This window comes from Lacerta agilis, chromosome 17 (assembly GCF_009819535.1).
Source record: "Lacerta agilis isolate rLacAgi1 chromosome 17, rLacAgi1.pri, whole genome shotgun sequence".
NCBI classification, from domain to species: domain Eukaryota; kingdom Metazoa; phylum Chordata; class Lepidosauria; order Squamata; family Lacertidae; genus Lacerta; species Lacerta agilis.
This window is the reverse complement of record NC_046328.1, coordinates 14098501-14125873: the sequence shown is the minus strand read 5'-3', so window position 1 is coordinate 14125873 and position 27373 is coordinate 14098501. Positions and strand designations below refer to the sequence as shown.

Sequence of the window (27373 nt, the reverse complement as noted above, 5' to 3'; positions counted from 1 at the left end):
TGTCCCTCCAGAAATTGTCAGACCATGGCTCCCCCCTTCTCTCCCCTTTGCTCTTTTGAAGAAGAAGGCCAGAGCTGTGTGGTATTGGGGGGACAACAAGAAAGGAGAGTCAAACGTGGCCCCACAGGTTTGCAAATGGATCAGTCATAAAACTGGAAGGAAGGAAATGGAGAAATAGAAGAGAAAGTGTTTTAAAATGAAAGCACACAAAATCAGAGAGGGGCCTCTAATTAAATCCGAAGATGGGATTAACGGAATTATGCAATGTTCTGCATGCATAAACAGCTGAGTCTTGAGGCACTTTCTGAAGAGAGGGAAAGTCAGGCATGATCTGTTAATATTTTGGAGGGGGAAGGGGGAAGGCTACGAAAGGATATGAAGAGTGGTTTGGAAATGCAACAGGACTCTGAATTCACAGACCCTTGAAAGGAGAGGGGAAAGGAAGTCTTCGTGGAAATACGAAAGGGCTCCGCAATCTGTGTGTCTCCATCCTTAAGGCTTTACGAATGACATTTTAAAGATTTATCTAATTCTTAATACTATGGACCTTTTTGCCATCTCACCCATTATGCAAGGTGAGGCAATCGCTTCAGAAGGCCGGATCAACAGGGGCAGCAGATCCTAATGTAAATCTTTATTCCCTTTCTTCTCTGGTGGGGAGGAGGGACGCCATTTTGAGGTCCACCTCAGCCAGATGCCAAAATGTCTTGGGCCGACCCTGGCATATGGACACTTTTCTATCTACTATATGTTTTGGAAAGCGGTTTGTGTGTCTGTCCGTCCATCCATCTGTTCTAGAATGGATTCAGACTCTTCTCAAGATATCGTATCCAAGCTTGTAAAACCAGGCAGGGGCAAACGTCCTCATTGGCATTCGGATGATGGGCACCATTTTGAATCAAGATGACAGACCAAAACAAGACTTTGGTATGACTTTGCCTCATTTTTGGTTGGATGGAGCCAAACTCATCAATTATGAGATCCATTTAAAAACCACAATTATTATTATTATTTTGGTTTCTGCAAATTCCTGGGCACTCCCTGCTAATCTATATACCGTGTTTCTCCTAAAATAAGACACCGTCTTATATTTTTTTTCACTCAACAAAACACAGTATGGCTTATTTTCAGGGGATGTCTTATTTTAATCGCGTCACATCGGTACGCTGCATAGCCACGCCTCTCCAGGCTGTTTTAATGGGAGGTACCACGTCACTGTGGCTTATTTTCGGGGTATGGCTTATTTTTGGGGAACGGCTTATATTTCGCAAATGCATAGAAATCCTGCTATGGCTTATTTTATGGCTATGTCTTATTTTAGGAGAAACAGGGTAGGAGAAATGTACACCTGCTACCTTAGGAAAGGGCTGCAGTGATAAGAGCAGCTGCTTTATGAGGTTCAGTCCCTGACATCATCTCTAGGTAAGGCTGAGGAAAGAGTCTCTGCCTGAAACCCTAGAGAGCTGCTGCCGATCAGTGAAGACAGTATTGAGCTAGATGGACCAGTGGTCTGACTCCATATAAGGCAGCTGCCAATATTGTTACTATCAACTACTAGTACTACTGCTGATTGTGATGACAAGAAGCTCCGCATGAATAATGGGTGACTGTAGACCCCTGGACTCAGTGGGAGCTTTGCCATGGACTTCTCGGCAGAGAAAAATCCTCTCCAAAGCCTTGCAGGCATGTCCTGGGTTAAGTCCCAGAGTTGCTTCAGCAGATAAATATTTGATTTCTATTCTCATTCAGGCTGCTTTCCTTGGTGTCGATCCAGTCTCTGGTAACAGTTAAGAGGTCCTCTTCACTCCACCCCCCTCTCCTCGAACTCAGAAATGTGAAAGAGTTCATTGATATCTGGGGAAAATACATGACACACGCTGCTGGTTTATAACTATGCATCATGGTGTGATTACTAGCAAGGCCACTGCAAGATACTATCGAGTCATTTTTTGAACCTCATTTGGTGGGGTGGTTCTCATATTTCAATGGGGCAATTGCGTGACAAGATTATTATTTTTAAAAACGTACTCTTACGAGGATTTTGAGTATTTTGACTTGGGCAGGATTATCAGTTTATGAGTTAAGTGCATATCCCCCCCCCCCCCGTTAAAAAACAACAACCTCGTTCTGCTTTCCTAACACCTCCCCCCAAAAAACAAAAGCTTCTAGCACACCAGAAGGAGCTTTGTTTTGTGTTGTTATTTTCACCTCGCTGTTTCTTTATCCATAAATTTTTACGAGGCAGTAGAATATTGAGAGAGAGAGAGAAAAAACCTCATATACTTAGAAGAGCCCTGAAGCAGAAGCAGCAGGATCAGGCCAAAGGTGGCCCATCTAGTCCAGCTTCCTCTCCACCAAATGGCCAGTCCACAGGCAGGACCTGAACACCATTATTATTATTATTATTATTATTATTATTATTATTATTATTATTGGCATCTAATTTGAATTTAACACTGAAGACTTTCAGGAGACATCAAGAAAACACATTAACAAAGATTTATTTCACCGTTTCTTTATTTGCCTCACATTGTACACACAATATCATTCTCCCTCTCAGTGAATCCTGGGAATTGTAGTTCGTTAAGGGTGCTGGTAAATGTAGTTCCACAAGGGGAAACTACCATTCCATCATTTTCTCTCTCTATATTTTGGTGTGTGCGTGTACTTTAAAAGTATAGCATACACGCAGATGTCGCCACAACTTACAGGATGTCAAAAACAGAGATTCAAAACACATGCAAACATACTCCTCCTGGCGTCCTTGAGGTGTCAACCTTGGCCTTTGGCCTTAGCCACTGGCATACATGCATGGTGTGTGCTGTGCTTTAAAAGAGAGTTAGGCAAATCTGCGGAGGAAAAGGCTATCGGTGGCTACTAGCCATGATGGCTACTCTCTGCCTCCACAGTCGGGAGGCAGTAAATACTTCTGGATTCCAGTTGCTGGAAACCACAGGAAGAGAGATTGCTCTTGTGCTTGGATCCTGCTTGCGGTTTTCTCACTGCGGCATCTTGCTGGCTACTGTGAGAAGAGGATTCTGGACTAGATGGGCAATTGGGCATCTAACAGGCTATTCTGGGCTGCATCAATAGGAGTATAGCGTCTAGATCAAGGGAAGTAATAGTACCACTATATTCTGCTCTGGTCAGACCTCACCTGGAATACTGTGTCCAGTTCTGGGCACCACAGTTCAAGAAGCATACTGACAAGCTGGAACATGTCCAGAAGAGGGCAAACAAAGTGGTCAAAGGCCTGGAAACGATGCCTTATGAGGAACGGCTTAGGGAGCTGGCTATGTTTAGCCTGGAGAAGAGAAGGTTAGGGGGTGATATGATAGCCATGTTCAAATATATCAAAGGGTGTCATATAGAGGAGGGTGAAAGGTTGTTTTCTGCTGCTCCAGAGAAGCGGACACGGGGCAATGGATTCAAACTACAAGAAAGAAGATTCCACCTAAACATTAGGAAGAACTTCCTGACAGTGAGAGCTGTTTGGCAGTGGAATTTGCTGCCAAGGAGTGTGGTGGAGTCTCCTTCTTTGGAGGTCTTTAAGTGGAGGCTTGACAGCCATCTGTCAGGAATGCTTTGATGGTGTTTCCTGCTTGGCAGGGGGTTGGACTGGATGGCCCTTGTGGTCTCTTCCAACTCTATGATTCTATGAGTAGGGCTGGGCAATATATCAGCCAAAACTGGTTTGGAGTCCATATCGGGATATCGGTTTCGTAATTTTGGACCTATCACTGTATCATGAATGATTCTTTCTCTCTGTGTGTGTGTGTCTGTGTGCTATGCAAAAAAAATCACACTGTGGGGAAAACCATGAAGCCGGCTAATGCTTCTCTTGATTCCTGCAGCCCCTATTAATTCCGCCAGCTCAGCTCCCCACTACCTCTTGTAGGGGGCAGCAAATCACAATAGCAGGAGCCAGAAAGAAAAGAAAAAAATCATGATCCGGGCAAAACCATGACACCAGCCAATGCCTTTACATAGCTCCATCCTTATTTCAGACATCACGATATATCAGTATGTCATGATGTTTTGCTGGTGATAAATCGGTGTGTTGAAATATCGCCCAGCCCTACTTCCGATGTTCTTATGCATAAAAGGTAGTAGAGGGGAGGTCAGTTGGCCCATGGAGAGTGTCGCTGTGTTTTCATGGATTTTTGTTGTTCAGTCGTTCAGTCGTGTCCGACTCTTCGTGACCCCATGGACCAGAGCACGCCAGGCACCCCTATCCTCCACTGCCTCCTGCAGTTTGGCCAAACTCATGCCAGTCTAAAAGCCTGGGTGTGATGTATCATTGGTATGGAGTGAGGTCCCAAGTCTGAATCTCTGCTCAGCCCTGAAGCGTTGGGAGAGGCATCCCATAAATCACTGGCTCCTAAGAATATGAGAGCATAAGAAGCGCTTGCTGGATCAGGCCAATGGCCCATCTAGTCCAGCATCCTGTTCCCACAGTGGTACTAGGACAACTACAACTCTCTCCCTCCTGAGGTTTCCAGCAAATGACATTTGGAAGCATTTACTGACTCTGACTGTGAAGGCAGAGCATGGCCCTCATGGCTAATAGCCGTTGATAGCCTTCCCCTCCATCAATTTGTCTAATCCTCTTTTAAAGTCTCTGTAGGTTGGTAGCCATCACTCCCCACGGCAGGCAGTTAATATATGCAGAGCTTTATTTTCACTGTCCTCCATCTTCCAACTCTTGTCTTCCAGCTCTCAGCTCAGATGGCCTCCCCTGACCTGGGCTCCTTGATGGAAGGGCAGCAAAACAACAAAGGCTAATCTTTGACTGGAGACGAGTTGGCCGCAAGTGAAGGGCTGGTCCCTGCCTGCCTGTTGGGCACAACCAAAGAGTCTTTGGCAGTGGCCCAAACCCATGGCCCTTGGAGGAACATCCCCTCACTTGTCGGCCGAAGTCATCTTCAAGCAAGTTGACTTTGCCATCATTCCACTCTGCTTTCCACACTCCAGGCAAAGAGAGGCCCGGACTGGAACCCAACCTCGTGTTTGGTTTCAGCTAAATTTTTGCAGTTTACTGGAAAAGTTATGTCATAATCAATGAGGCAGAAGGCCTTCCTGGAATCGGAGCTGCTTCCGCCTTCTTTTTGCATTTGGTGTGCTGCTGTTGGGGTTCACTTGCAAAGCAGGAGGTTTATGCAGCCTTCCCCAAGCAGGTGCCCTCCAGATGTTGTTGAACTACAACTTCCACCAGCCCCAGTGTCATGGGGATGTGCCCTGGCTGGAGCTGATGTTGTACAGTGGTACCTCGGGTTACACACGCTTCAGGTTACATACTCTGCTAACCCAGAAATAACGCTTCAGGTTAAGAACTTTGCTTCATGATAAGAACAGAAATCGTGCTCTGGCGGCGCAGCGGGAGGTCCCACTAGCTAAAGTGGTACTTCAGGTTAAGAACAGTTTCAGGTTGAGAACGGACCTCCGGATCGAATTAAGTATGTAACCAGAGGTACCACAGTAATGGGCTACAAGGGTGTCTGGAAGGCATCAGGTTGGGGGAATGTTATGTACTGAACTGATTGGCCTACAGGAGCAGCCAATCAGGATTCCAGATGAAGTGAATCAGCAACTGGATTGGCCTGCAGGAGCAGCCAATCAGGCTCCTGGATGAAGTGAATCCGCAACCTGATTGGCCTACAGGAGCAGCCCGTAATTAACCAATCAGGCGGGGCCCATTGTGTATATATAGCAGGCGTTTTGGGGAAAAGTTTCAGTCACTGTTCACTGTTCTACAAGCTGCAATAAAGAGCATGAAACCACTACAGGACTCTTGAGTATATTTCAGGGAAGCTGCTGTAACCTCTTTCGCTCCAACAACGGGTCTAATTTGCAAAGGCAAAAGCAGAGCTAATTGGTTAAATCAGGCAGCCTCCTGAGCTTAGCGCAAGGAAAGAGGGATGAGTGTTGATTGGAGGAGCCTGGAAACTCCATAGCTCAGTAGCAGAGGACCTGTGCTCTGCAGGCAGAAATCCCAGTGGCACCTTAATGAGAAACTTAGTCTCAGGGTTGTGGATTCGGGCCCCATGTTGAACAAAAAGATTCATGCATTGGAGGGGGTTGGACTAGATGACCCTTGTGGAATGGTCCCTTCCAACTCTGCAATTCTTATGTTTTTATTTCCAGGCTGGGCTGGGGGAAAACTCCCTTTCTGAAACCCTGGATAGTCACTGCCTATCAGTATATACAAAGCTAGATGGAGCAATGGCCTGACTCAGGATATAGCAGTTTCCTATGGTGTTTTTTTATGAGTCAGTCCACGATGCAGCCCCTTTGGCACCTGCGGAGCAGCAGCAATCCTACAGGATCGCTGGACCCAACTGGGAAAAAAGCCACCCGTCTTCAGGCCTGGAATCGAATATTGCGGTCAGTGCCAGCAAACAGCCCCCGAGGGGAGGAAAGCTGCCTAGGCCGGGATGGGGGAGCTTTGCCGGGACAGAGAAGGCAGGGAGCAGGTTGCTCCTGAAGCAGCTGCCGACCATCCTTTCCCTCCCCACCTGGCGGAGAAAGGCGAGAACTGCCAGGCTTTTCAAAAGTCCAGTGAACAGTCCATGCCGGAGCTGCGTCCTCTTTGGGACTGGCCTAGGGAGGTCCAGTGCGGGGCGTCCCTACCCTCCGCCCCGATCAGCCAGCAAGAGAGAAGAGACCTGATCCAAGCGCAGGAGTGCCCCGTCCTTCTCACCCCGCCTCGCGGGGGTTTCTCACGGACGTACCTTTCTCAATGCCGGTGCCAGGTTATTTTGCGCCCTGGGCAAGACTGTTTGCACAAATTGCTAACTTCCATTTTCATAAGCGAGTCTACTGTAGAAGTTTCGTGTACTGCACACAACTTGAAACTGCCAAATTTATTTTCGACTGCAAGGATAAAGTAACAGGACGATCGTTCTCAAATACAAAAGAAAATGTCGTAGCGCACAAATAATTTTGAACCATCTTGCGAATTGGGGATGTTAAAATTTTAAGTCTGATGTTAAAATTTTAAATCTCTTACAAGGTTCAGTTTCAGAATCTTTTTCTTCCTTTGCAAATGTTGCCACCTATTCCTTCAGGCTACGTGCTGATGCTTGGGCGCGTTCAATCGAACTAGTTGCCTCTTAGGCTGCCCGTGTGAAACTGATAAGAAGAGGAGAGCGAAAAGAGACGGGGCTGGGGGGCGGGAACTGTTCCGACCCGGAAACTAGGCGTTGCGCATGCCACTCTACCCTGTAAGAAGTCTAGGAGCTCGTTCCCGGCGCGCGGGTCTGTCGCGCTGCGTCACTTTAGTGCACCCGCGGCGGTAGTCCCTAAGGGGAGGGGCGTGCTGGAGCGTTGGTGACGCGTTTGACCTGCGCCCTGCCTGAGGACCGACGGAGCGGAGAGGCGGTGGGATTGAAATGCCGGAGGCGGAAGGAGGTGAGCGACGGCGGTGGGTGGCCTCGCTGGGGAGGCGGAGGAGAGGCCCGGCACGTTGTCACAAAAGCCATGCGAGGCAGGCCCTGAGCTGCCTCTTCTTCTGGTTAGGGTTACTCGGGAGAAAGTCCCGCCGTGGCCCAGAGGGGCTCAAGTCCCTTCGGTCGGCGCAGGCTGAGCAGCCACACCGCCTCCCTCCTGGCGGGCTTGGAGCCCTGGAGGCCTCTCCGCGCCTAAGGCGGCGGCTAAACGGCAGACAGTCTTTCCAAAGTGTTGTTTGTTTACTTGAGGCATTTATATGCTGCTGTTTGAATTTCTTGGCTTAAGGGCTGGGACATAAATGCCATCAGAGCAGCTTACAAAAATCAGTATTAAGAAGCTGCTTGCTGGCAATATATATCTTGTTATATATTTTAAAAAAGCGCATAGACATTCCGTTGTTGTGCCCGTAACGTAGGTTTAAGGTGCCGTTTAGCTCCTAGCTCTCATATCTCAGTTTCTAACCCTGGAGGCGGGGTGCTCTTTAGTGAAAGCAAGGCAGTCTGAAACACCACTGGTGGTGGCTGCAGTTTTTAAAACCTTGTGCTTGAGCTTCCTTCTCCCCCCTTCTCCCTCCTTTTCCTTTTCCCTTGTATCTATGTCTGGGGTGTGTGTGTGTGTGTGTGTGTGTGTGTGTATATCAGTATTAAGAAGCTGCTTGCTGTCTGGCAATACACAAACACCAGTGGTGTTTCAGGCTGTCTTGCTTTCACTAAAGAGCAGCCGCTCTTGTGAAGCACCCTGCCTCCAGGGTTAGAAGCTGAGATATGAGAGCTAGGGGCTGAACGGCACCTTAAACCTACGTTACGGGCGCAACAACGGAATGTCTAGGTGCTTTTTTAATATATAACAAGAATACAAAGCTGAAAATGAATGAACTGCAGCTGAAGTCTTATGTTCATTTTTCACATGGTCTAGTCCTCATCTGAAGACTGCAAAAAAAAAAGCCACAAAGCCATGCTTCCCCTGCCCCCACCCACCCAATATTATTAAGAGGATCTTTTCTCCAATCTTCAGAGAGTGGCTGGAAGTGGGGAGGCAGAGAAAAGTCTTCCTTTCCTTCCACTCTGCGGTTTTAATCTGAAATCATAGGTGCAGCACTGCGCCCAGACATCGGAAGCTGCTCGTGCTAATGAAATTCCATGCCACAAAACGCACCTAGAACAATGGGAGTTTTGAACGCTGCCCACCTTGTCAGATCCAGGTGCAGGTGGCAACATCCAGGGCAGTGCCTGCCACACAATTTTCCTTTCAGACAGCGTAATTTTATGGCAGTGAGAATCCTCACAGGAGAGGCTTTGATGGCATCACTGTTTGAGCCACCCTAGAGTGCTCTTCTCTCTTACACACACCCAGTTACATCCAGGAGCAGAGCTGGTGATAACATTCAGGTCAGGAGGCTGAGGCATCTCCAGCTATGCAGCATATAATAAATGGTATCAACCAACAAGACTGAGGTCCCAGTTTGAGGCCTTCCTTTTTCTCCCTCTTGGCAGCTTGCTGAAATGACACCACCATTTGGCCACATCCGAGGCTCGGAGATGACTGCCCATCACTTTCCTCAGCACAGTTACCTCTTGGTAAGTAAGGGGGGTTTCACAGCAGTTGATCTTTGTGCTGTTTTGCATGAGTTTCAGAGCTGTGTTTACATATTGGAAGGGTGGAGACCTGGAAAGGGGCTCCTCCTGCTGGTTCTTGGTAAACCCATATCAATATTGTGGGTAGACCAGGGCTTGGGTTCCTCACATCTCAATTTTGTCAGGTTGGGAATGACCTGCTCACAAGTGACTGATCAAGGGTTCTTTGCTGTGTCTGGAAGAGGTGGATTTATTTTCTCTTCTGTTTAAAACAGGATAGCTTAAAGGCTGACTGTCTGAACAAGCCTTTCGCCCAGAGGTGCCATGATCTTGTGACTGTCATTGAAGATTTTCCTGCCAAGGTAGAAGGCTCATTACTTGTTCAGGCCTATAATATTTTTGTTGTTGTTCTGCTTTGGTGTGTATTGACCTTCTCTGATAAAATATATATGTTGTCAGGGTAGGGCAGACTGCCCTGTTCACTCCTGCCTAATGTAGAGAAAACATGAAAGAACCCAGAGCAACCTCACGTGTAAATACAGACGCAACTACAAATCAAACTGACAAACTGAAATAGAGAGGAACTGACTAGAGGAATTCACCTTCATTTTGCTGATGTCTGCTTGTCAGGTTTTGTCCAGCATTTCCACTAGCTGTCAGTCTTGGGTCTCCTGGGAGTAGTAAATTTGGCACAGATTGGTTTCTAGACAGAAAATGCCTTCTGTGGTTTGGAGCACCTGGGAAGTCTTTGAGTCAAACAATGTGTATCTTTGTTTGGAGGTGACCCATAATAGCTTTTCTGTTTCTCTTCCCTTGGAAGGAACTTCATGCCATCTTTCCCTGGCTGGTGGAAAGCATCTTTGGCAGCTTAGATGGCATCATTTTAGGTTGGAACCTCCGTTGTTTACAAGGAAGGGCAAACCCTACTGAGTACAACATTGCCTTGGACTTTCTTGATGCTGGGTAAACCTCTTTATTCAGGAGGGTGGTGGGAAGAGCTCTGATGTGGTTCCAAGGGTTACCCCCTGTCCTTCTGAATGTTTTCTCTCTTGCTGCCTTTTTTTTGGTAGAGGCCCAATGATGAAGTTGGTTTACAAGCTCCAAGCTGAAGAGTACAGATACGATTTCTCTGTCTCCTACCTTCCTGTAAGTATCTGGGAAAGGAGGTGATAAGATCCACACTACCACTTTGAATCCAGGATAAAATAGGCAGTTTTAAGTTCCTAATGCTTTATGCGGAAGTCCCACTGATTTCATATGAACGTGTTGAGATTTAAATGGGAAGTTTGAAACCTTTTCTGCTCTCTGTGGCACACAGATTCTGCCTGTTCCTCAGCTCGCTGAGCAGTGGGAGCTGAAGCCTTAAGCTCTTGGACTGCAACAGAGCAGAAGGAGAAGGTTTAGGGCTCCAGAAGTGGCTGTTGGCTTTCCACACCCCAGATCTCGGGGGGGGGGGATGTTTGTACACCTTAAGGGCTGTTTCAGTCATAAGGTCTGTATTTTGTGTTTAATCATGTCAATGTTCTTTTCAGGGCCCAGTGAAAGCCTCAATACAAGAGCGGATTTTACCAGAATGTTCTTTGTACCACAACAAAGTCCAGTTTCCTCCATCTGGAGGCCTGAGCTTAAACTTGGCCCTTAGTATCCTTTGGGCAATAAGCCCAGAATCGTTTCTGTTCACATTGTGTGTATGTTTGGGGCGGGGCACAAATCATTCAGTAGTTCAGTGATGCCAAACAGTCGGTGGTGAGAGGGAGACCAGCCTGATTCTTGTAGCTTTCCAGCATGATATTTTGCCCTCCGCTTAGCAAGGCCTTGGATGGAAGTTGTGTTCCCTCTCCCAAAACACATGAGAAGGGGCCAGCGGCTGCACATTCCACTCAAACTTTTCAAAACTGCTTGCCACACAAGCTGCTCCAAGGCGATTGCATATGAGTGGCTCTTCCAGGTGAAGATAAATTGCATGGAAAGCCCATGGTTTGCCAGCTCTTAGAAGCCTGGGGAACAAGCGGGTTACACCCCACCAGTTTCCCCACCATTGTAGAGGGCAGTCATTTTGGTTCTTTGCAGGGCTGCAGCCTGCAAACTGTGATCTTTCTCAGCGTCTGTCTTGGATTTCTCACTTAGATGCTTTTCCTTCTGTTTTAGCTGCATTTTTAAGTGTCTTACCATGTTGATAAAGTGCTTAACAAGAAGGGGCACTCCCACCTTCACACCCAAATCCTGAGAATAGAATAAAACACTGAAAATAATTTGGTACTAAATACCCAAAAGACAGTAGAAATGGTAATTGATTTCAGAAGGCACTCTTCGGTTCTGCCACCACTTTCCATTCTTGGTAACATGGTTCTAGTAGTAGAGTCCTTTAAGTTCCTGGGCTCTATAATTTCTGATAACTTAAATTGGTCAAGCAACATCAATAGTATTATTAAAAAGGTCCACCAGAGGCTGTATTTCCTGCGTCAACTAAGGAAATTTAAATTGTCCCAGGAAGTGTTGACCCAATTCTACAGAGGCATCATTGAAACTGTTCTCTGTAATTCCATAACAGCTTGGTACGGTACAGCCTCCAAGAGAGACAAGAAAAGGCTCCAACGAGCTGTAAGGATTGCAGAAAGGGTAATTGGTGTTAGCTTGCCTTCAATAGAGACAATTTATGCTACCCGAGTTAGGAAGAGAGCAGAGAGAATTGTAGCAGATCCTTTACATCCCGGTCATCATCTGCTTGATTTACTTCCATCTGGACGTCGCTACAGGACTTCATATACAAAATCAGCCAGGCACAAGAATAGTTTTTTCCCTTGTGCCATTAAATTGTTAAATTCATAGTTGTATAGCTTAAGGGGAGGTAAAATATGGGTGGGGTTTCTTTGCTTCTTTGTATTGTGAGAGGAACAGTGTCTGTATGTTTACATTGCAATGTAGCCGAAACAAATTCCAAGTATGTTGGAAAATGTACTTGGCCAATAATAAATTATTCCTATTCCTATTGACACTTTGTTGGATGGTCTTGAATAGCCAAGACTTGATGCTTCTTCATGTTTTCTGTTGGACTTTATCCTTGACTCTGCTGCCAGATCCCTTTGAATATTACATGTTCTACTTTGCATTAAGCCTGATTACACCGAAGGTAAACAAAAAGGCAGCTGCTTCTTCCACTGCATGGCCTACTGTATGCTGTGCAAATGAGATGAGAAGTTGCAGCATAGTTTTGTGCCACTTGCAGATTATACATTGTTGACACACCTCTCCCTTCCCCTCCACACTTGCCATGATGTTTGGTGGTGTAAAGTCAATATTTGTGTAAATAGCTTCTTAAAGTGCTTTAAATACTCTTTGCCTGTCGGCCTTTCCCTTGGCACTAAAGTGTGCTTAACTGTTTCAGCTTGTCACCTGAATGCTTTGCACTAAGAAGAGAGTGGCAGGAGTGTAGGGTTGCTAAAGAAGTGGGGAGAGGGGGACTGAGCCCTGCAGAATTGCCGCTTCCTAGCAGGTCCTCACTGCCTCTGTTGTTGAACTCTCACTGTAGCACGTGTACCAGGCTCGTTTCTCACAAAACAGCAGAGAGGGTGGTAAAATCTGGGCATGGACCATGCCAGGCTGTTGGTGGGAGCTACTGTCGTAGAGGAATGCTCCTCCAGAGGAAAACAGAAGAGGAGCCAGGCATAGTGTGATAGAAAATTATGCTTTTGAGCAGCTTGAATTTTTTAGGCTTACCCATAAAGTTCTCTATTTGAGTTGATACCATAAGAGGAATGACTAGGGATTCTCTTTATATGTTTCAGAACATCTCCACAGCCTATCATATCAGCATGTCCAACAGTGCTTACTTTGTCCTAGTGGATCGGTACTTGAAGTGGTTCCTGCCCACAGAAGGGATTGTCCTTCCACCCCCCTCTTCTTCCGATGCAGGAGGGGCTGTCCCATCACCTGCTCCCCGGTGAGTACTTGTCCTAGTTTTCCAGATTACAGGTTCACGGTGTAGAAAGATGGTAGCAGGAGTCATCTCTGTATCCTGGCCAACAGTATAGCTCTGCTCTTGCAATGAAGCTTTCAGTAGTTGAATTCTAAATTTCCATCCAAAATGGAGACTAAACCCAATTTTTTCTTGGGGGGGGGGATAAAAAAATGCTGTTGTACACTGATGGAGGCCATAGTGCAGACTTTTCCCGGCTCCACTTTGTCCTTATGCCCAACCCTGACTACTCCCTCTACTATCCTGTTTGGGTGACCCTTTCTGGGTTTTTTTAATCTTGTGTCTTTTCTTTCTCCTCCCCTCTAGATCTCCTGCAATGTCGTTCAGCTCCTATGGGATGCACCCAACAAGCCTTCTGAAAAGACATGTTGCTCACCAGACTTCGGTGAATGCTGACCCTGCTTCCCAGGAGATCTGGAGATCGGAAACCATGCTTCAGGTGTGCCCGGGAGGGAAGGAGGCTGTGGTGCAGCGGCTGCTCTGTCTGGCTGTTGCTGCAAGTTCTTCAGGGATATTGCATTAGCTCAGCAGGGTGGGGGACAGGCAATTGTGGAATGCCAGGCCTACTTCTGGGCGGGGCCTGGGCAACTGGAGAAACACACCTTTAAGAAAAAGAAGAGTTTGCTTTGCCTGTAGGAGAGGGGGATCCTGCCTCCCTCCCAAGTGTTGCTGGGTTACAACTCCCCATCGCCATCACCTTTGGACATGTGGGCTGCTGGGAGTTAGACTCCAACAATATCTGGAAGGTTACAGAGGTGTATCTGATTAAATGTTTTTTTTCTGAGGGGTTCAAGGAACCAAAAAGTGTTTTAGGGGTAGGCCTGCCTTTTAGTGCCTTTCTCCTGTTTCCCTGCCCTTGCCCCAGAATCCCAAGCTCTGTAGATCCCTAATCTGGGGGGAAAAAACAAGTCAGCTAGCACAAATGTACCTGACCACTTGGTTTCTTGAATTTGCCACGTCCAACACTGATTGAGCTACGTCTTGAAACAGCTTCAGACCAGACCCCAGGAGCAGAAATCACTCCAAAGGCTGACTCTGGCTACTGCTGTAGTAGGTTCTTTGGTTCTATTTAGGCAGGTGAACAAGTTCTTCTCTTCCTAGGTTTTTGTTGAAATGTGGCTTCATCATTACTCCCTGGACATGTACCAGAAAATGCAATCCCCTCACATCAAGGTAAGGGGCTGAGCTTGGGCATCTCTTGCTTGCTGGCCTCCCAGTTTGAGGGGCTGCAGGGAAACACAACTGCCGCCGCCTAGCTCTGTTCTCTGCTTAATGACAAGAGCTGCACAGTGAGGAGAGGCTGTTGGCACTTAAATAAAAGCAAGTTAGGGTTGAAGTGGGTTTCTTTGATACATCAGCACTCGAGAGAGGAGTTCCAGTTAATGGAGAAAGGCTTTGCTTTATGTCAAAGCTGAGGGAAGCTCGATTCCCGCAGATGCCGGTATGCAGGCTGTGAGAAATAGTTAAAACTGCCTGAGAGGAAAGTCATGAATTTGGTAGGCAGTTTTTGGCAGGCCCTAATTATGACGCTAGGGAAAGTTCTCGGCAAACATTGCTCTCCAGTGCAACTTTTTATTGAATTTTTGTTGTTTACAAAAACATGTAGACACTGGAAAAACAGATAAGTAACAAAGAAAAAAGAGGGGGAAAGCAATACAGAGTTGCAGAATGAAATAACAACAGCAAACCAGTATACCAAATGACAATCATACTTCACTGAATATCAGATGGTATTTAAACATTGGTGGACCTCTGTGGGTGAAGGTTCTTTGCCTGCAGGCTGGGAGCTGTAAAGGGTCATCCCTAAACCTTAGCTTTTTTTGCTTGAGGGATTTATGTTGAACTTGATAATGTTTACTGTTGTTGCTGCAAGAACTCAGTACAGTGGTACCTCGGGTTGCGGATACGATCCGTTCCGGGGTACCATTCGCACCCCGAAAAGTCTGCAACCCGAGCGGCGATGTTGCGCTTCTGCGCATGTCGAAACCTGGAAGAAAACACTTCCGGGTTTGCTGCATTCGTAACCCACGCCATTCGCAACCCGCAGCGAACGCAGCACGAGGTACGGCTGTAGGTTTAGTATTACTCTAATGCTAACCTGGAGTCTCTTGCATGGAGAACCCAGGGCAGATTGGGGATTCTGCTGGTACACCACCCACCCACCTCCCTGCCTGAGTTGATAGAGACCACCTCTGATTTCGTGTTGGGATAGTTTCAACTTCCATGGTAGTTCAGGACTTCATAGCAGCCATGGGGACTACCCCAGCATATCTTCGCCCCAACATGGATATCAGCAGGACACACCCTTGATCAGGCAGAAGGATGGTAGTCTTGAGTGTAAGAGAATCAACATCTTTCCTCTTGTTGTGGTTGGATCATTTCCCATTGAGGTGTGGACATTTGGCAACCTTTCCGCTCTGCAAGTGTGGGGAGACCTGGAGGTGAATTGATTCATATTCCAGAGGCCTTAGGTAGATATTTCTGCTGGTGTGTCTGGATCTCAGGAAAGCCTGGCTGTGGGATGCTGAGCTGCTCTTCTCCCAGGTGGCCAAAATGGGGATGCAGGTGGTTATGCAAAAAGGGCCGCTATGATGGTGGCTCTTCAGTTATGGAATGCTCTCCTGGGAAAGAGATGATCACATGTCCCCTGAAATACAGTCTTGTCAGAACTAGGTGAAGAACTTTCTGTTTTCCCAGGATTTCCAGTTTCCTTTTTAAACCCAAGTTTTAGTGCTTTGTAGATACTTGGTTTCTTTATCGCAGGTTTTATTCTGGTAGTGTTTTAAAATTTGTTTCTGATTTTATATGCTGTGCTTTACATTTTCCTTTCTGTGTTTCATCCAGAGAACTTTTTCTTCCATTGGTGGTGTAAAAATGTTGCAAGTAAATAAAAACACGCTTGTATTGCCAGCGGTGGGGGGGGGGGAGGGTTGAGGGCTTGCTTTAGTTAGGATTTGAACTGAAAACGTTACACTTTCCTTTCTGAGTGCGGTGGCATCAGCTCTTTCTTAATTTTACTAGATTTCTTGATGCACACATACACACATCCTTCACCCTAAAATCTTGGGAATGTATGTGAGTAAAATCACTTAAAAAGTAAAGCCACCAGCCCCAAACAGTCATATGTTAATCAACTGCACCTGTCATCTACTGGAAGCCCATATGCTTGGCAGTTCTCAGCAAAGTATTTCTGAGTGCGCATGACATTGTATACAGTTAACTCCACTTCTTCTTTCCTCGAAAATGCCTCTTTTCTTTCCTCCCCAAGTCTCATGATCACTTGCCATCCTGTTTGTGTTTCTCCACATGCTGTTGCAGGGAGGGAGGTGTGTGGCATTACTGTTGGTTGTGTGTATTCTGTTTGCATGCCACATTTTAATATCTGTAACAGTTTCTAGTGCCAGCTGCTACTGCGCTGCGTTTCTAAATTTGAGAGTCCAGGGCCAGAGATCCAGGAAAAGCAGGGCCTGGGGATTGGCCTCCTTAGATCCAGATTTGCCAAGAGAGTGGTCTTGGGGTTGTATACATACACTTTGTTTTGGCTTTCACTCTCTTGTGGCAAAAACGGCATTCCCTCTCTCCACCCTCCCCCAACCGATCAGCTTTGGAGGCTGACTTGAATATTTTCTCTTAATATTTTCATAGGGAATCATGAGTTCCAGGCCCAAAGTTTCATATTTAGCAGTGCAAGCAGTGCAATGCAGTTTGCATTGGAGCCTTTGCTCCCAGTGGCTTGAAATCCTTGGTGTTTGTTTACCAGGCTACGTACCCTTGATTCGTTGCATCCTCACCTGCAGCTGCTTTGCTGCCTCTTTTACCTGGCCTGGTGTACACTTGGATCAGATTAGTGCACACCCAGCACAAGGTGCAGGTGCAGGACTCCTTGTGTGGCTGCTTTGCCAGGGCCCAGTGGCCCTTGATTGTGGACACACGCAGAAGGCCGCAAACACTATGCAAAAGCTGATTGGAAAAGTCCTGGTAAATCTTGAGACTCGTAACTGTGACTTGGGTTTCCTAGAATCCATTTGTTGACGTTAAATTCTGACTGTTGCTGCAAAGTCTCGAACCACCTCCACAGTTCCAGGAGCCAAAATGTGTGTAAGAACTGCCTTGCTGGGTAGAGAAAAGTCCCAGCTTCTCTCCAGTTTTGCCATTTTGTGCCAAACACTTCTGATAAGCCCACAATCCAGGAGCCCCCAGCCCTTACTGCCTAATACCTCTCTGCTGTCCCTCGCTGCCAAAACATATTGGCGTTTGGGTTCCAGAGAAGAGCTTGCAGCCTGAAAATGTTTGCGCAACATGAGAAAAGGGGGGGATAGACTTTGCTTGAGGCTGTTTTGCGCCAAGGATGTGTTGCTGCTGTTGTGTGTCCCTCTTCACATTGGTTGCATTTGTCATTCATTTGTGACTCATTCTTGGGTTTTGCTTTTTGTTTTTTTCCTTGCCCCCCCTTCTTCCTGGGCTCATTCTCACTGGTTGTTTCCCCCCATTTCTTTCCATTTTTGTGTTTGCCTCTTCTACCCCTCCTGCCCCCCCCTTTGTGTTGTGTCTCTCAGTTGGAGGTTCTCCAATACCGGCTCAGTATCTCCAGTGCCCACCGCAGTAATCCTGCCCAATCCAGCTTCCAGGCCCTCCACACATACCAAGTATTTTGAGTTTTCTTTTCTTTCTTTCTTTCTCCTTCCCCCCATTTCATTTTATTTGTCTAAAAATTAAAAAGAAAAGATCCTTCCTACAGTTTGCAGTGTGGTGTGGGCAGACATTGGGGGTGTGGAAAAGTACATTCTGTGGGGCTGCTCCTGTGGGCCTATTATTTCCCAGGGAGCACAGAAAACAATGCCAAGTCCAGGTGATGGATTTTCCCAAAGGTCGCTCATTCTCCCACTTCCTTACTCTAGGCAGCAACAACCTCCTGCGATGCTCCACCCACATAAGGAGGGGGAAATGTATCGGGCTTCTCCTTTCTATGGAGTTGCCAGAGTCTGGTGACTTTGAGTATGTCAGAAGCTGCCACAGCATTGCTAGGAAAGGAGCATGTCCAGTTAGATCAGCTTGAGCGCAAAAGCCATTTAGCTAGCAGCTTCTCCTCTCTAACTCCTGAAATGTGCCAGTGGGTGATGACTGTAGAGAAGAGATGAAGCCTTTTAAGGCCCAGCCTAGCTTAGAACAGGTGGGGAACCTGTGGAGAACCTCCAGACTACCTACCAGGTCCCATCATCCCTCACTATTGACCACATGGACTGCTGGGAATCTCGGCAATATCTGGAGGGTTACAGATGCTGCCCATCCCTGGATTAGGAAGAGCACCGGGGTCTGCTTGCAAGTCTTGATGAAAGGAGAGGTTTGGAGCACCCCTTTGCCACAGACGTTTGCTTTGCTAACTGGGCTGCGTGCCGCTTTCTCACCCTGCTCCTGTCGATGAAAGAGGAGCTTGGGGACAGCACAAGTCCTGCCTTGATTAAGTGTGTATGTGGGTGTCTTTTTAATAAAAAACACTTGCATACATAATAATCCGCTTCCAGTTAAGAGCAGCTGCACAGGGCTAAAAACCCCATAGACAGCTTGAAAAGACTCATTTGGGGGATTGCATGTTTGCAGATCGTAACGAAAATGTGCATGCACAGATCATGGCTGCTGGGATTGGTTCTCGGTTTTCCTTCATCCCTTCAATTCCTTGGTGGTGACGGGGGCCAGTCAAAAAGGCACTGTGTGTGGTGTTCAGTCATGAAGATCCTGCCTTTATATTATTTTCAAGAGCAGCTTTCTAGTCTTCATGATTTAAAAAGTGGTTACAGCATCATCTTAGATGCTGGGAATTATTAGGAGTTTGCTGTGTTAGGATCACCTCGTGAATCTCCTCCCCAAAGGTGAGATTTTTGGTGCATTAACTCCCATCCCACTGCCTCCTATAAAATGGGCCTCTTCACTGGAATTGTGGTGGGCCCCAGAAAGGAGCAACCAGAAAAAAGGGTTCTGCACCTCAGGGTTTAAGGTAATAATAATAAGGTAATAAAGACTAGGAAGGTGACCTAGGTGGTAATGCATGGCTACACCTTTTCCACAGTCATACCAAATATTTTGAGAGGGGAGAAAAATCTTGATCAGCTGGGATTCTCAGTTTAAGCATAGCAAAGCAGTTTTCCCCTCACTGCAGGAGGGGGGAAACATTTAGCCTTCGCAATATCGCTGCCCTGCAACTCCCGTCGTTTGTGACTGGGGCTGATGGCAGGGCTGTTCCAAGGCATTTTGCTGCCTAAGGTGAAGCAGCAAAGGGGAAGTGCATAGTATGTCACTGCCAGTTCAGACTTTTAGAGCTTATTGGTGGAATTGGGGTGTGGGTTTTGGGTTTTTTTTTAACCCCGATATGTGCATCACTTAATGCTGCTTACATTGAATTGCACTTGTCATCCAACTGCCCATTCACCAAGTTTGGAGATATCATTTTGGAGCTCCTCACGATTCCTTTTTGTTTTAACCACCCTGAACAATTAGGTATCGTTAACCAACCTTGCTTCCTTACTGCTTACCCCTAAACTCCATAGATGTTTTATGAACAAGTTAAAAAGTACCTGTCCTCTTTTGGGGACCCTGTTTCTTTCATTCTGCCATTGGGAGAACTGTCTTAATTCGTTCCCAGTCTCTGCTTCCTGTTCCTTAACCTTTCCTCGGTCCACAAGGGGGTCCTCTCTCTTATCCCGTGATTGCAAAGCTTCATTGGCAACATTTGGCTGGTGGGCGGATGTTGTGCTTGCGCTTTCTGCGGGGTGGGTGGTGGCAGCGGATGCCCTGAGTATGGTCAGGAAGGCAAAGTAGTTTGAGCCACTTTGTGAACATCCCTGGGCAACTTATTCAGAACTCTACTGGAATGAGTTGCTCACTCCCTTCTCAGCAGTAGGTGAAATTACCTTCCTACACTCAGGATGGAAGTGTGGGACACACTTCGCTTCTGCGATTTGGTTGGCCAGGAACTAAACTAAAGGGTCTGCGGACACCTCTTTGCTCTGCTCTGTAGCGCTTCAGCTCTCTTCGCCCTTTCTCTCCACCCCCTCCTCCCTCCTGGCCTTCCTTTCTGGCAGGGAGAGGACTTACTCCTTTTTCCTCTTCTCCTACTCCTCTTCCTCTTGCTTTTGCTTCCGATCCAGGAGTCATTTAAGCCGACGGAGGAGCACGTCTTGGTCATCCGGCTACTCGTGAAGCACCTTCATGCTTTCAGCAACAGCCTGAAGCCGGATCCAGTTTCTCCTTCTGGGCATTCCCACACTGCCAGCCCGCTGGAGGAATTCAAGAGGTAGGTTTGTTCTAGGCTTGTTCAGGTCAGCACCCTGTGCATCAGGGAGTAAATGTGCAGGAGAGGGCCAGCTCTCATGAATTTTCTGTTCCATGAATCCTATCTCTGTTCCCTGAAGAAGAGAATGGAATAAAAAATCACAGATTCCCTCTCTGGCATAAACCAAGAAACTAAGCACATTTCACAGCCTCCTTTTAAAAACACAAGCATGCATAAAGTGGACACCTCCTGTATGGTCCATTGAGCTGAAGAAGCCTCTCTGTTTCCATACCCAAATGTTATTCTTGCCTCCTGCTTTGCTTATCTTGGGGGGACCTCTCATGTGTTTGCAGGATTGTGATTCCCCGGTTTGTTCAGCAAAAACTCTACATATTTCTGCAGCACTGCTTTGGTCACTGGCCCTTGGATGCTTCATTCAGAGCTGTAAGTACCTTCGTTGAACGTTCTGTTTTGTGTGGACTGTGCTGAACAGAGGAGAGTGTTAGGGCCAATTTTGTCCAGCATGCAGATTTATATATTTTTTCCCATTCAATGTGATAATCAAACGTGTGAGTGCAGCATGATTTGCAGATTGTGACCTCTGATGCAGAGCTTATTCTTGTAAATTTTGGGAATGTGGCCTTTTTTAAAAAAGCGGGATCAAGTTGCTAGTCCTCATAAAGCAAAGGAAAAAGCATGAAAATGTCACGATCCTTTTGCCAAAGGCTTAGAAAGCAAATAGGTGTCTGGGCTAGCATCCCAGTGGATAAGCATCACCTGGAATTTGTCTGTTGTTGCTTTTATAAAAAGGCCAACCCTGGTTTTCAAAACAGTTTTGCACCTGCACCTCATCACAAGTGCTAAGGGCTGCATGGATAGCATAGGTAGGTCGGCACAGATTGACAAGGAAGCTTTTTTGTGCTAGCCGAAAGACCCGCTCACCACCACCACCACCACCACCAAGTTTCCACTTCTGACTCTGTCATTTCTCTGTGTGTTGAGTGGGTGGGAAAGCCAGTAGGACAAGGCTGCTGATCCAAATCTTCACAAAGTCCACAAGTTCAGGGGAACTAGTTGCTGAACACAACTGTTCAGTAAAACCATTTGTAATGAAAAACTAAACTTCTTGTCCCAGGTACTGGAGATGTGGCTGAGCTACTTGCAGCCTTGGAGATATGCACCTGAAAAGCCCCTTTCGAGTGCCGAGTCATCCCTGCCTCGCAGCGTGCCAGAGAAATGGTGAGTGTTAGGATGGTCTGAGTCATTGCAGATGGAGGGGAAACTCACCAGTTCCTGCAGTAAGCAGGTTGAGAGTTGTGTATGATGGTTCCAGGCCAGCCTTCCCCAATCTGGTGCCCCTCCAAATGCTTTGGAATACAAAAGGTCTGATCTGGGCAGTGACCCTTTGCCACTGGTGGCCACTTGTGTCCTTGTTTTGACTTCCGGGTGACTGCAGTGGTTGTGGGTGCCCACGTGGAGAAACTTTGCTGTATCAGACTTGTCCCCGATTCCTGCTCTGCCCGTTAGTGAAGGTCATTGTCATGGAAGTAAGAAGAGAACTTGTCACCAAAGTGAGGAGGCTGAGAGCCAGTGTGGTTTAGTGGTTAAGAGCGGTAGACTCGTAATCTGGGGAACCGGGTTCGCGTCTCCGCTCCTCCACTTGCAGCTGCTGGGTGACCTTGGGCTAGTCACACTTCTCTGAAGTCTCTCAGCCCCACCCACCTCACAGAGTGTTTGTTGGGGAGGAAGGGAAAGGAGATTGTTAACCGCTTTGAGACTCCTTCGGGTAGTGAAAAGCGGGATATCAAATCCAAAACTCTTCTTCACTCTTCTTCTTCTTAAACTCTTCCCTGCTTGGAATGCACATTCTCCCAATTTGGAGGTACTCACAGCATAATCTTGCAGGCCCACCTCACTCAGTGGCAGGGAAAGGGCAGTCCTCTTGTGGCTACATAATATGTCCCTTTGTGTTCTCTTAAAAGGGCCTCTTTTGTTCAGGAGAACTTGTTGATGTACACCAAGCTCTTTGTCAGCTTCCTGAACCGAGCTCTCCGCACCGATTTGGTCAGCCCCAAGAATGCCCTGATGGTCTTCAGGGTGGCCAAAGTTTTCGCTCAGCCCAACCTTGCTGAAATGATCCAGAAAGGTAAAACAGAGAGTATGAGAAACCTGCCCCCTTTCTGTCTGCCTCAGCAACCTGTTGGTTGCTTTTCCCTTTGGCAAATAGGAAAAGCCATCAGGGTGGACGAGGCGAGAAATCTGGCTGGCTTGGTTGCTTGTCTAAATTCCTTCTGAAAAGCTCCTGGTGTGAGAGCCACTGTCACTGACCCAGTGAGAATAGAAGCTTAGAGTCTCCCAAGCCCAAATCTTGCATTGTAACCTTCCTGGAGTGCTCTGCATAGTTTAGACTCCAGCCCCAGCGCTATACAATCGCAGTGTACAATGGGGCTGCGGAAGACTGCTTTATCGCATCATGGCGGCTGACACCTTTGCCTCCTGAGGGCAGCTGATCAGTGGTCATAACAGCCCATCCTTTGGGGCTGCCAGTTCAAGGTGCTAGCAGTAAGGCTACCTTGCAGCAGATTACATAGGGGCAATCATGTAAAAGGTGTTGCTTCCCGCCATCCCTTTGCAGGAGAGCAGCTCTTTCTGGAAACAGACCTTGCCCTTCCTCACCGCCAGCACCGCCTCTTCATTAGCCCTTCGTCTCTCGGAGGGAGCTTCCTGTCATCCCGAGCTCCGACCATCACAGATGCTTCATTTAAGGTGAAGAGCCATGTCTACGGGCTTGAAGGACAGGACTTCCAGTACAAGCAGATGTTTGGGCCAGAAGTCAGGAGCCTGGTAAGCTGCCACTTGTGGTTATTGTGACATTTGGGAGGTGTGCCTTGGTAGCCTTGGCAGGTGCCAAGTCTAACATGTTGCTTAATTGGGATGTTTGAAAGAGTGGAGATTCTTCCTGACAGGACCTCTGCAAATTGAGCCTTCCCTTACTGCACCGTAGCAACTTCCAGTGATTTGCAAACCAGAAGTCTAGAACCACCGGCACTTATTCTGAGGTGTGGTTTGTCTCAGATCTCTTAAGACTCTTTGTTTCCCACAATGCTTTCTCTGCCACTTGCTTGCTTGGTCAGGGCAAGCTTTATATTCCTGGGACTTCTGCCTTAGTTGCTTGCCTTGCTGTCTTTCATCAGGTGCTACGATTGTCCCAGCTCATCGGCCAGGCCCAGCAGACTGCCAAATCCATATCAGACCACTCTGTGGAGGCCACAACTAGCCAATCCTTTCTTTCCTGGTTACGCTTTGGTTCAGCTGACTTGAATGGCTCCTACACAGGCAATGACTTGGACGAAATGGGGCAAGACAGTATTAAAAAGACAGATGAATACTTGGAGAAGGCCCTGGAATACTTTTGTCTGATATTTCGGGTATGGCAACAAAATATATCCCAAATATGTTTATTTGCAATGCAGGGTGGTCTGATTAATTTGTGGATGGGTGACCTTTGCAGGGTCAAGGGCTGTATTCCCTCATGAGAATGGGATTGGGGGAGGGGAACCAAAGTCAAGTCTTTTCATTCTCCCTCCATTTATATTGATATATACACACAGTGCACCCTGAACCTTCAGGCTATGCCGAGGAGCAACAGGAAGTAAGTCAGCCTGGCACAATACATACATGACACAATCTTTACCATTCTGGGCATCATGTCATGGTGGCTGGGTCACATATGTGTCTGGTTGCCTAAGACCCAGTCATAGAAGGATATTAGAAGTAAGATTTCAGCACTGTGGTTTTGGGTAGCTCCCTCCTGCTGCCTCTCCCGTTTCTTAGTGAGTAGGGTTGCCCAGGAGACAGCAGATGACCTAAGGATTTCCCTTTTGTACATTTTGCTTTTTTCCTGTGTAGCAACTGCAAATTACTTGAGGGGCAAGCTTTTGAGAAAGTGAGTGATCACAGAGCAGCCCTTCTTTGAAAATGATGAAAGTATTTTTTTTGTGATGGCCTTCACTTCGAGGCATCGTCTTCATGCCTGGAGGGCTCACAGCTCTCTCTACTTCTGAGAGTTGCCTGCTTCGCTGCCCTAAGAAGTGGTTGGGGCAACCAGATAATAAAATTATTATTAAACTTCAAACGGATCAGAGAGAAAGTGAGGGGCAGAATTTGATCCCTCCCTGTGGTGCAAGTCCCCAGCCTGCCCATCTCTGCACAGCCTTATCACTGGTATGCCACTTTCTGGCCTCAAGTGTTTGAAGTGGCTTAGATGGAATAAGAGAGAAAATGGAAACAGGTTTGCGCTGTATGAAGAGATTTCAGCACTTGCTGCTGTGTGTTTGGGCTACTTAGCTGCCAAGATGTGTCAGCTTGCCTTTTTGGTGTGTAGTAATTATATAAACTCATTTTCAAATGGATGTTTTCCAGTTGAACGAAGCCCAGTTGAGCCAGCTGATGTTGAACTGGGGGGCAGCTCAGGATAAGAATGGGAAGAAGCAGCTTCCAGACTGCATTGAGAGTGAAGACGGGCTGATTCTCACACCTCTTGGCAGGTACCAGGTAAGAGGGTGGCTGGCCTGGCCAGTTTTGCTAGGTTGCAGTCGACATTAATTTTTCAGTAATCTTGTGAGTAGCTGAAGATTTGAGTCCAGATTAAGGGCCAAAACAACCTTTGTTCAACACTCATTGGAAAGGTTTTAGAGGCTTAGGCCAACCCCCAGGTAGTGTTAGAGAGTTTTTGTGTTCTTTAATAGAATTCCTCTAAGAGGTACTGTATAAATACATCTTTGATTATTAACTTCAAAAAGAAAAACTGATAAAGAGTTGGATCTAATGGGGTTGAAAAGCAGGCCAATCTCGGTCTGCTGCTGTAACCTTGCCTGAATTCTGCCTGTAGCACCTTTATGACTTAAATGAGTCTGCAATGGCCTAGCCTGTATAGCTGCTAAAACTTTGAAGAGCTGCTGCCTTGTAAAAAAGTATTGAAGCTCAAAGCCTTGTAAGGTTACAACTTAAAAGTGCAACTGTTCTCCTAGATCATCAATGGCCTACGCAGGTTTGAGGTGGAGTACCAGGGAGATCCTGAGCTTCAGCCCATCCGAAGTTACGAAAGCACCACTCTTGTGAGGCTGCTGTTTCGGCTGTCCTCAGCCATTAATGAACGAGTAAGTGCTGTGCAAAATCTCCTTGCTGCTCTTCTGAGTCCATATGTCCAAAACTCTACACTCTGGGTGTTCTTTCCACAATGCTTGCCCTGCTCCTTTCTGTTAAGAAGATTGACACCTTTCGTTTCAATCTGTTGCTTTTCAAGGCAGTTTACAAGGAACACACTGTAATCATATACCACCATAAACCCTGACACACACACCCAGCAACAGCCCTTCATCTTCTGGGTGTTGCCAGACTCTCCCTCCTTTCAGTCAAAGACCTAACAGCAATTGGAGCTGAGGCTTTTTCCTGGTAGTAAAGGAGGAAGCAAGCTGCTTTGGCCCATGAATGGGGCCAAGCTGGTCCTCTCCTTTGTGTGATCATCTTCTTGGAAGATTTAGGATGAAGCCTCCCAGTGGATCTCCTGGTCCAGTGGCAAAGGCTGGAGAATGAATTTCACCCCTTAATGGCATCGGACCCTAGATGTGCTCTGCCCCCAAAGGTATCAGTCCTACTTCAAGAAAGCCAACATTCTCTGCTTGGGGAATTGTTGGTGCTCTTGGCAGCTTTAAACATATATGACATATGTTATTCTCTACCTTTGGCTTTCCTGAACAGCTGCATTAAAGGGAGCTCCTTTTGACTGCATTCCTGAAGCTGAAAGTGGGCTTGTGTGTTGGGCAGAATAGACTGATTCAGGTCCTTTCCCAGAAGAACTCTTAACAAAACCTATCAAGAAGTTGGTCCTTAATTTCTCATCATTCAGACATAAGTTTTTACCAAACATTCCTTATTTGCATTGACTTTTTTCCCCTCCGTGCTTAGTTTGCAGACCAAATGGAGAGACTCTGTGCCAAAGAGAACTTCCTTGGCAGCTTCTGCCGCTACCATCTCACCAACCCCTCCCTTGTGGAAAAGGCCAGGCACAGCCCACTGAGCCAGCAGAGGCTGGGGCAGATTCAACAGCCGAGAGTCAGTCTTCGGTTTCTGGCAAGCTACAGGACTCTCCTTTCTTTACTGATGGTATACTTCATTGCCTCGTGGTTCTGCATCAGTCCAGTGACCTGTACCTTCCTCCTCCTCCTGGGATATCTTTTGTATGCCACAGTTATGACTCTCCTGACTGAAAAGAGAAAGCCTCATCAACACTAACATTTTACTTTCCTTCATTTATTCAGACTGCTATAGAAATCCCCTCCCCTAAGGTCAGGGGCTCAGAAAGTAGGTTTTGGCTAATTAAGCCACAGGACTTTGATTTGAGCATCTTTTCTTGGGTTTGAAAACTTTAAATATTTTTAATGAAGTGGAACAGATTTGTGAACAGAAGGCTCTACTTTTCTAAAAGCTATGTCAATCTGTAAATTGTGTTTTGATAAACTTTTTAAAAAAACAAACCACAGGCTCTATAGTGAAGGTTTTGGCGGGGGATGGGGTAATGGTACAGCAGTGGGATTTGTGAGAATGAATCTGAAACAAGCAGCTTGGCTTAGCAGAAAAAAGTCAAGTGAATGGCAGCTTTTGAGCATCTCACACAAACAAGCTGGCACACTTTTTACTCCCCATCATTGTAATGGGGCTTAGGCAGAGCATGTACACAATGGGGCTGTGCCCTTTCACTTGAAAGCATGTGCTCAGTGAGGTAGATAACCATGTGTCTACCCATTGCTTGGATTTTCATAAGTTACTTAAGAACAACCTGGTCAACAATCTCCCTTCCTGTAGTTTTGGGGCCTACAAGTCCAAATAATATTACAAAGATATTGTGCCTTGAAAGTGGATCTCTGTAGCGATGCAAATGCTTTGCCAAACATCTGGTTCCAGTTCAACCCAAACTTTACCATCAACAATTCTGCTGCAAGGTGGGTGAAGCAGCAACAAATCATGGAAAGCAGGGGGATTTCTCGAACTCACGGCATGTAAAATTTAAGGTGCTGGTATTTAGATTTCCTAGGAAGCTGAGAGCTT

The 27373-nt window shown here is 46.8% G+C and overlaps 1 protein-coding gene across 3 annotated transcripts; it reads left to right on the top strand.

Moving 5' to 3' along the window:
* Nucleotides 1-7307: 7307 nt before the first annotated feature.
* SMPD4 (sphingomyelin phosphodiesterase 4) lies at nt 7308-26797 on the top strand. 3 transcript variants are annotated; one of them, XM_033174380.1, is made up of 20 exons: nt 7308-7410; nt 8943-9026; nt 9299-9385; nt 9844-9986; nt 10094-10169; nt 10556-10664; nt 12101-12153; nt 12809-12963; nt 13306-13438; nt 14101-14172; nt 17556-17645; nt 20142-20287; nt 20620-20710; nt 21402-21505; nt 22249-22412; nt 22902-23110; nt 23461-23694; nt 24689-24820; nt 25297-25425; nt 26234-26797. In XM_033174380.1, the coding sequence occupies exons 2-20, from the start codon at nt 8952-8954 to the stop codon at nt 26558-26560; spliced, it is 2529 nt and encodes an 842-aa protein (XP_033030271.1). In that variant the 5' UTR covers nt 7308-7410; nt 8943-8951; the 3' UTR covers nt 26561-26797. The 3 variants fall into 3 exon arrangements, with proteins under 3 accessions (XP_033030271.1, XP_033030272.1, XP_033030273.1); XM_033174381.1 differs by lacking the exon at nt 17556-17645; XM_033174382.1 differs by lacking the exon at nt 25297-25425.
* The last annotated feature ends 576 nt before the right edge of the window (nt 26798-27373 follow it).